At 40.8% G+C, this 10000-nt stretch overlaps 1 protein-coding gene across 2 annotated transcripts in view; it reads left to right on the top strand.

The window, feature by feature from the left end:
* Positions 1-10000, top strand: part of LOC138000410 (uncharacterized) — a 16388-nt gene that overhangs the window by 5663 nt on the left and 725 nt on the right. The window contains exons 2-7 of one of the 2 annotated variants that reach the window (XM_068846799.1): positions 1165-1477; positions 2868-3014; positions 4611-4733; positions 6154-6273; positions 7814-8058; positions 8886-9312. In XM_068846799.1, the coding sequence (XP_068702900.1) occupies positions 1168-1477; positions 2868-3014; positions 4611-4733; positions 6154-6273; positions 7814-8058; positions 8886-9275 (1335 nt within the window). In that variant the 5' untranslated portion in view covers positions 1165-1167 and the 3' untranslated portion in view covers positions 9276-9312. Of the gene's footprint in view, positions 1-1164; positions 1478-2867; positions 3015-4514; positions 4734-6153; positions 6274-7813; positions 8059-8885; positions 9313-10000 lie in introns of both variants that reach the window. The other variant, XM_068846798.1, reaches the window with a different exon arrangement.

Genomic DNA, 10000 nt, shown 5'->3' with positions numbered 1-10000 from the left:
GCTTCGCTGTGCAGTGAAAGGGCCAAAAATTAGCCGGTAAGATTTTACTCACCTGAACAAAATCCCTTCTTGTTTGGTCGTTTCTCAACCAAAAAGCCCGCCTAAATCATCAGTTGATAGCGGAGATGTTCATTTTTTTTCCGACTGATCGCTTCGGTGGACGAAGAGTTAAAATCCCATCGAAATAACCGAGTTTACCTTTTTTTGGCCGGAAACTGGTACCGGCCGGAAACTGGGCAACACACTGTATTTACAAGTGCAGCTGGGAAGTTTGAACCAGGGACTACCAGGATCAAATTAATCGAGTAGGCAGAGCGGGACCTGAACCCGGGATTTCTGGATCTCAAGGCAAGCGCCCTAACCACTGGGCCACACTACCTCCTCCTTTCTTTTTAAAGATATGACCAACTCAAGCAATCCATTGCCTAAGTTGAGCCCTTTTAAACAGCAATTATCCAGTATTGGTGTCTCTGTTGTTCGCGCAACTTCTAACGCAGCCCAGTAAACTTACTCTATACGCCATTTCCTTATACACAAAGTCCGCGTGAAATTAAATATTAGAGACGATGTCTGAGCATATAAAACTAGTCACGCAGGATATTCCCTTCAATGAAGCTTTAGTCGCGCGCTTTAGGCCTCGCAGGCAGAAACAAGCTATAAATTTTGAACCATTCGAAAAAGGTTTAATCTTTTCAGTTGTTACTTTCCATGCTCGCCTATACACCATTGAAGCGTACATAGGACCGTTTGTCAGAATTGCCTCCTGTTAATCGAATGTTGCCTTACAAAATCACCGGTCAAACACAAGAAAATTTGTTTACATGTTAGAGTTTTCATAATGCCAAACACATGCGACAAAATTCAGTTAAAATCACTGACCGCACGTAACATATAACTGTCAATCAACTGAACATACTTCGAAGTCTACAGCGCGTGTATAATTAACAGTTGGCCACTTGCGACGCCAGGTGAAATTGAATTTGTTGCCATGTGGAGACAAACCTATTTGGTTTTCAGATAATGAAATCAATGCTATTATCCCATTACACATGGCTATGTTTGCCTCCCCTCCTATTTACACAGTCACAACCAAGCCAGCTTATTAAGCCACACCAGTTTACATAAAATTTGAACTTTTCTGTACCATTTCAAACTTTTTGTCAGGACATGAGACATCTGTTATATTTTGTTGTCATTGGTCAACTGCTTGCCCGATCGGCCACTCAGCATTGCCATAGTTCTGGATCTCAAATGTCAATATCTGGAAGGATGTTGCAGAGGCATATTTACAAGACGATGCCAGCAGACCTTGGACTCATGTGCCTGCCGGAATGTCGAACAGATAATCGATGTCAAAGTTTTAACTTTGTGTTGTCACGACGCATGTGTGAGTTTAGTGATCGAACGAAGGAAGCCTGTCCCAAGGACTTTGTTCCTGATCCTGACAGATATTACTTCACTCGAGAGCAAAACAGGGGTAATAAAGGATTTTTATCACTTCACTCAACAGTTTTTCAACCTTAGGAATTCGGGGCAAGTAATGTAATAAAAGGGTTGAGACTCGGACGGCAACCCGAACTAACGTGAACAGTTTGCTTGCGATGAAAGTAGTGTCTTCCAGATTTCAAAACTAATCATCTTTAATGGAGAAAAGATACGTAGCAACATAAATGTGGTTGTGTGAAGACAAATTAGAGGGGAAAACAGCTCACTTACGGTTGTCGTCTGCGTCTCAAAATTATTGCGTGCCAAAGCTCCCTAATGTTCATAATGAACTTTAAGAGGTTAAGCATGAAATTTACCCCAAACGGCAAATATCGCGAGTGAAATTAGGGTTTTGCCAAAAATGTAAGAACACCGCTTGATATTAGCTCATTTCTGTCCTGTTAATTAGCTACAGATATGAAGTGACTTCTCAAAGAAAGGAGGCAAGTTAAAATGAGAGTACTTTCACGCTTTTACGATAAGCAGGAGCCTGTCGATTGCCGTAAACGTCACGCTTGACCTCTCTTTTATTTAAGTGTATTTAATTAGTGGCACTAATTGGGAAGACTGCACAGAAATCAGATCCAATGAAATCAAATCGTAGTTTGGTTTTCGAGGAGAGGGGACCGTGGCAAACTCTCAGTGGAATCGAACCCGACTCACATTTGTGATCTTATCCCCTCCGTCCCCTCCCCATGTTCCCGTATTTATGCAAATTTTTGCGGGTTATGGAAGCTACACGGGCGGACATTTGCACGATCGTGTGAAGGGAAACGAAAATAATTCACGGTATTTAAGTGTCTACTCTTCTAACGCTGGAGCACTAATTGGGGGACACTATAAACTGAAATCAACAAATTAACGCAAATCAAATCAAATGTTGGTTTTTTTTTAAGGGGAGAGGAAAACTGGAGTAAAACCTCTCGGTGCAAAGCAGAGAACCAAAACCTTAACCCACATATGACGCCGCGCGAATCCGAACCCCAACCACATTGGGCGAGTGCTCTCACCACTGCGCCATCCCTGCACCCCAATCAACCCCTAACACCAGTCAACCTCCATTTTTAACACTAGAATAACATGCACTGGAAGGTCTCAGAAGATCTACTGAATTGTTTCTCGCTCCGTAAGAAATGCCTGTCTAATGGACGTGACAACACAAACCCAGCCGAAAATGCAAGCAGATTGCATTTGCGCTAGCAAAAGTATTGTTTAATTTACTTCACAATCCCTATTGGCAATTGCATTGCCAAATACCTCTTGAAATACTTTTAACATTTTCCTCAAGTTTCCTCTGAAAATGTCGCCATGAAGACTCCGAAACGTCGGTTGTATTATGTATTTTCGCTTGCTTAAATTTTTCGTCTTTGTTTCGATTTCAGCCCCTCTCGGTTCCATCCCTGAGCTGGCAGCAATATCGTGCAAAGAAATAAAGGCGAGTGAAGGAGAAGCAGTCAGCGGAAGATACTGGCTGTCAGGCGTTAAGCCTGATATGGTAGTATTTGCATTTTGTGACATGCAGACGGAAGGTAAAAATCGTGCTCTTAATCTTATAGCTTTGATAAAACAATGTTTTCTGTATAGGATCATGGTGCGTGTTATGAGCTATTACTGGTATTCTGTTTTGTCGTTGTCGTTCTCTTTCGCTCTCCTTTCGTTTCTGCTCCAGACACAGGTCCTCCAGGCATCATGTAACCTTATCAGAGCTTCTAAAGATATGCCAAAAATTGAAATACAGAGAAAAAAGCAGCTCTAAGCAAATTAAAAATAAACTCTCAGCTTTAAGTTTACCTCCCGCCGATGCTTAACTTGAATAACTGCGTAGCCACCAGTGTGGAACACAGATATCATGAAATGTCAAACTGGATTGAGACCAGCGAAAAATGCAGAAAGAAAACATCTTCTAAACCGTTTTCCACCTGAAAACGAAAAGCGTTGACTGTGTAAGAACTTTCGTTGATGTAGTATGGCCTTGCAGCCGCGTCGAGCCACAGAAAGCGCTCGAAAAATGAAGCCTCGCTTCACGGTTGATTAGGTGAGTTAACCTGGGTTTAGCCTGCAATCCAATCGAAAACCAGTACCCAGTCAGCGGTCAACTTCAAAAAAACAGCTGACCTCTATGAGCTCTAAGCATGAGCCCGCGGTATAGTCACGTGATACTGGTCAGCGGAGACCTTGTTTTGACAGGTGTCAATTGATCAAAAGATGGATTTCCAATATCAAAGATGAATGCTGAAAACTAGCATGATACTGGTCACATTTGCATAAATGGAGGGGTGGACGTACGGACGGACGTGCGTACGTACGTATGTACCGACGGTTGATGACGTCATGGCTATAAAACCAAGATTTCTCGCATCGATGGGTTACCATATATTCTTAACAATGGTGCACCGCGCGCGCGCGCCTTCGGCGCCTGCGGAGTTCCGCTAATATTGAAAGGGCATTGAATCATTAATGAGCTACGTCTGAAAATTTGAATCCGATATGCTAGATAATCTCTAACCAATGATGCGTTGAAAGTTGGAAATTTTACAAAGAACGCATGGGATCAAGCGCTTCTTCCACCCAGAAATTTATCAGTTGTTGGTGGCTAAAGACTGCAATGTGTAAATTGCAGGATGCTTTCTGTGAGTAAACGTGTATGTTAATAAAACAAAACGTCAACAAAGTTCTAATATGTTTTAGATCAGTTTATTTTTATGTTCATACATTTAAATAAATGGGAGTGGATAGGTGTTCCCAATTAGCTTACTATGTAGCTAGATACATGAAAGACCCGAAAGTAATAAGTATTGTATTGATTGATGAAAACATATATATATGAACTGCTGTTTTAATGACTGTAACGAGAATGATTGTCCTAGTTGTAAACAGAGCTTGAAAAATTCTAGACTTGACGGGACTCAAACTTAGCCGGTCATAGTCCGATTGCACTGCATTGCTCTACCATGTCAGCTAATAAACACGTACTGACTGGTTGATTTAATTTTCCAATTATACAGTCGGCATATTGTCTGTGTCTTTAGTTATTTGCCAACTTCATTCTTGCATTACGGTTACGTATTGGAAACTGCATCGATGGTTTAAACAGGATACAGGATACAGTGCGTATTGTTTTGCAGATATTGATGAATGTTCAGCTTCTCCCTTGGTCTGTGATGAGAATGCTCTATGCAGCAATACCCTTGGATCTTATCAGTGCAGTTGCAAAGCAGGGTTCACTGGTGACGGAAAATCGTGCACAGGTGAAAATAAATAAAAGGTTAAGTTACCTCAAAGCGGTTCCAGCTGATTGAATGTAAATGCTCGTCAATTGGCTTTTACATGAGTACGTATTGAGATTTTCCAACAAAATCTCGAGAATTTAAGATAAAGCAAAATCAATTATGACTTGCGCGCACACATCTATAATTAGCGGAGTGTATCTGCTGTGCGTAGCGATTGGCTCCTAAGATTGTCTGCGTTTGTTGCGATTGCCTTTTATTGGTATTACGGTAAATATATGGAAACTGTTCTGGTCAATGCGAAAAATGCAGGTTTTAAAACAAACAAAAGAACAGTAGCGCGAATAAAGGAAACAAACAAAGAAACAAACAAATTAAATAAAACGCTGAGTGCTTTGCCATTTCCGTTAGTTTTAAGTATTTCTACATCTACTTCGCTGATATGCGCTGTCTATACCTTGTGCCACGCCCTTGTGTTAAGACCGGATGATGAAGGAGATCATGCTAACCGCTTAACAATACCTTCCTCACGACACGATTATCTGACCATTTGCAATCTCGGCCTCTTTATAATTTTTAGTCCTGACATCCGTTTAGAGTTCCGAGTTCGCCGTATGGGAATAGTTTCTCACTTTTTTCAACGAAGCACGTGCATCGATCACGACGCCATGTTTGTTTATGACGACGCATAGGTTCACGGGTGTTGTTGGTAATTTTTATAATCTCGCAACTGAATCAAATAAACCTCTTATTAATCGAGATAACTCTTAAAGAAAAGTAAAATTGAAGACAAAACGTGTGTTAAATGTTTAAACTATATAGCCAGCGAAAAACTCTGCCGTCATTCACCGGGTTACTACTACATAGACTTGAACTTCAACCTCAAATGGTCACGTGAGTCACGTGACTTTTACACGATTGCGGTTTACGGTAAACAAAGAAAAACGTCAGTCCTAGCCTATTGCATAAGTGGCTGCGCGCGACTTGCTTCTCCTACATGAAGGAACTGGGAACTACACTTGATATTGATTTCAGTCATTTCGCTAACAGTTGTTTCGCCATCATATTGTGACCGATCAAGGAAAACTGCACATCGCGAGACTACCTGCATGAGGGCAGTTCTCTTCACGTTAACGTAAAAAAGGGAGAAAGAAATTGAGAAGGAAAGCGACGGCAGTAAGACCCGTACGGTATCCTTTTTCTCGAAAGACATCTTGTAGACGAATAAAAAGATGTCAGCGCTTGAGATAGTTAACTGACGTTTATGTCAGGTACAACATTAAACTCGGAAATTTCGAAACGTCCTTCTCTTTTGTCCGCATCGATTCGAACCTTCGAACTCTCCCGCAAAACTGAAGGTCTTCACTTGTCTCCATCAAGCCAATCACAACAGCAAACCACACTGTCCTGACAGCTATGTATTTTTTTCTTAATTGAACAGATATCAACGAATGCAATGCTTCCCCATGTGACTCCAATGCTGTCTGCAGGAACAAGGAGGGATCTTACAAGTGTTACTGTAAGATCGGATTTACTGGCGACGGGAAAAATTGTCAATTGGGTGAGATCGCAAAATGATGTAGTAATATGCCGATTCTAGAGAGCGGTGCGGAATTAGAGTCACGAATATATGTCCCATCTCTGCATAGCCGTTCCTTCTATAAGAAGAGGTGGTAAACCGAAACTCATTTTGTTTGGACGCGACAGCTACTAAGTAAAATCCCTGATGTCATAGCTTCTTTTCTTGGCCAAATCCTAGTTCCAGTACCTTCACTTTAAGACCTGGGTATCATACTAGACTCAAACCTTACATTTAATGAACTTGTTAACTTATTGACGTTCTCCCTTAATTACTACTCAGTGCCAGACTGAAGCAGAGTCAGACATCTATTTTCCAAATCCGCACTTTTCACCATTTTGAATTGCCTTGTTTTTAGTAAGCTTCTTTATTGTTTGTTCTAGCGTATGGTCTGGCACATTTAAGGAGAACATTGATAAATTACAGCTTGCACAAAACTTTGCTGCTCGCTTGTTAACTAATACTAGGAAGTTTGACCATATCTAACCAGTCTTGCGGGAACTGGGCTGGTCCTCCATCAAACAACAGCTGTTAGTACGTGATGTCACCAAGCTATAAAAATAGTGAATAGGCTTGTGCCCTCCTACATAAATAGCTACATCAGGATAATAACAGGAATCCATAGTTCTAACACCAGATTCAGGGAAAACCTAGAGGTTCCTTTGTGTAGGACAGCCACCGTGCAACGTTCCTTTCACTACCGATCTATCAACACTGGGAACTCGCTAAGTGCAAGCACAAGAAATATTAGTAAAACACTCACTACTTTTATATTATGTGTGGTGTAAAATTAGAGCTATGTCACACTGAGAACTAGAGGTCTGAATGCACGACTACGATAGTTTTTAGAGTTTTTATTAGTCAATAACATATGTAATAATTGCATTTGTAAACTATAGCCAGTCTTCAAATTTGTAAATTATATCGGAAGAGCCACTTGCTAAAGATTTAAAAAAGATCCTTTACTGTATTGTGGTGGAGAAGTTGTAGGTGGAGTGAAAAATCCCGGCCTCATGAGAAACGCCACCAGCAATTATATACTATATCCCTAGGTTTCAGTCTTAATTACTCTTAGATTGCCATTTCATCAAGAGTTGATTACGCAAAAGAGAAGTTAACAGGGAAATCGCTCATTCATTGGCTAAGAAGACAATCGTAATCATAGTGGCATTTCCAAATATGGATGATCCAAGAATACGACAACTCCTGGCAGGGTTTCTGAGTTGCAAGCTGCAAGTCTTTTCTCACCCAAGAATATCAACGGACCGATGCTTCTCGCGGTCGCGATCGGTTCCAAAGCTTTAAAACGAACTGCCACTCGAGCTGCGATATCGATGCTCAACCTCAGTTGACATTATTAAATCAAAACTCAAATATTTTTTCATAAAAAAGGCTTACTTTTGAAATTTAGACACCTTTAGTTCTTTTTAGTGTCTACTTTAAGTTTCTTTTAAATTGAAAACTTCAAACATCTTTGTTGTCATGGGCTCCAGCTTAAAATTGCTGCTATTTCTTTCTTCAGGGCGAAATTGTAAAGAAATCAAGGAATCGCGTCAATCCGCGCGGGATGGTTTGTACTTGCTGGACCCAGATGGAGGCAACCAATCACGCGCTTTCCAAGCCTATTGCGACATGACGTCATACAGTGGAGGTTGGACCATGTGTTACACTACCGATGACAAAGCAGATCCAAAGGACAACGTCAAGTATGATTCGCAAAAACCTTACGGAACCAATGGGTATTCAACAGACTGTAATAACATCCCAGTAAGTATATTTAGTTTTTTCACTTGTTTACCGCACACCGGTAGGTCTCTCTCTGTCATTCACTGTAGAGCATTTAGACCGCAAAGTTACAACATAAATCGAGCAATTAACTTACCCCTTGTCCTCAGATCACATTGGTGGAAGGCGAATGCTTCCAGCACTTAGCTTATCCTGTGCAAACCGCTCTCGTATAAACGGCTCCGTCGGCGTCTTATGTGACACGCGCATAAACGACCCCATCGCCTCCTTGCACTTTGCATAAATGGTCGCATAGTCTAACTGCGTATAAAAGGTCCCATTGTCTCGTTACACTTCGTATAAACGATCCCACTGTATGACCGCGTGTTGATGGTCCTATTGTCTGCTGGCACTGACTGTGTATAAACGGCCTCAAACGCGTATAAACGGTCCAAATTTGTCTCAATTAATAAACTTTGCACAAACGTTCTTTTTGTATAAACGCTTGTAAATGGCCCCATTGTCTCGTTACGTATACCCTTCTTCTCAAATTTAAAAGTGACTTGTATCCAGGAATAGAATAAACAAAATGAAGAGACCCTCAAAATGTACTCCTTAAGCTACGAAGTAACCATTAATAGCTCACCAAAACAGTGCTAGCCTGAAAATAAACATTATGCTAATCCTGTTTTTGGCAAGAGGTGATTAGCGGTACCTCATCTTGTCTGTAACAAATTGACGTGCACTTCATGACATGCATTTTTGGACATACGTAACGACCTGAACACATCTTTCATTCGCGAACTGCACATCTAAGAACGGGACAGGTGGGCGTAAAACCACTTTACTCTCGAATTGTTTTCCTCTAGTTCACAGAAATCATCTTCATCGATCATCAAAGCGGTAACAAGACCTTTTTCACTCAAAAATCCAATCATTCCGTCACAATAACGGCTGCCACTAACTATGGAAACGTTGCTAGCACCTATGGATCATGGAATCTTATGGCAGGCGTCAACAACTCATATTGGGGAGATTATGAGCTGTTGATTTGTGACGATAATTTCTTCTCTGGTTTCATGGTATCTGGTATATTTGGCAATTGTTCCAAACAATGTAACAGCTGGTGCTTGGATGTACAATCGCCGTACTTCCGTACAGCGGCAGATAATTCTTCTTTCGATGGAGTGGCCTTTAACATCAACGGCCATTCCCCTAACAGCGTGGAAAATAGGCTGATGAGTGTCGGGCTGCGTTAAGACTGGATATCATTTCCATTTGAGGAAAGAACGTTTGGTTAGTTTTTTGTAATTATTTGTTTAAAACATAATGATTTAAACTTGTAGAGGTCTTTGTGGGCTGGCTTGAAACGAAAAAGCCATCCTTCGTGGCTTTCTCGCAGTATTGCAATTGAATTCGACAAAACAGAAAAGCTCAGCCTTTTTTCCCCGTGATCAGCATCAAACAGGGTCTTTCTCGACGACATGTAAAAAGAGAGATGAGAGAACTCTAGAGAGATCTCGAGATCTCAAAAGAGAAGTGGCGTTCTGTCTTTTCTTGAGGCATCAACTGCGGCTCGATAGATATAGCTACTACCACTACCACTACCACTACCACTACCACTACCACTACCACTACCACTACCACTACCACTACCACTACCACTACCACTACCACTACCACTACCACTACCACTACCACTACCACTACCACTACTACTACTACTACTACTACTACTACTACTACTACTACTACTACTACTACTACTACTACTACTACTACTACTACTACAACTACTACTACTACTACTACTACTACTACTACTACTACAACTACAACTACTACTACTACTACTACTACTACAACTACTACTATTAATACTACTACTACTACTACTACTACTACTACTACTACTACTACTACTACAACTACTATTAACAGTAATAATAATAATAATAATAATAATAATAATAATAATAATAAT

This window comes from Montipora foliosa, chromosome 4 (genome assembly GCF_036669935.1).
Source record: "Montipora foliosa isolate CH-2021 chromosome 4, ASM3666993v2, whole genome shotgun sequence".
Taxonomy (NCBI): domain Eukaryota; kingdom Metazoa; phylum Cnidaria; class Anthozoa; order Scleractinia; family Acroporidae; genus Montipora; species Montipora foliosa.
The sequence above is the reverse complement of the archived record's forward strand: the minus strand, read 5'-3'. Positions and strand labels throughout refer to the sequence as shown.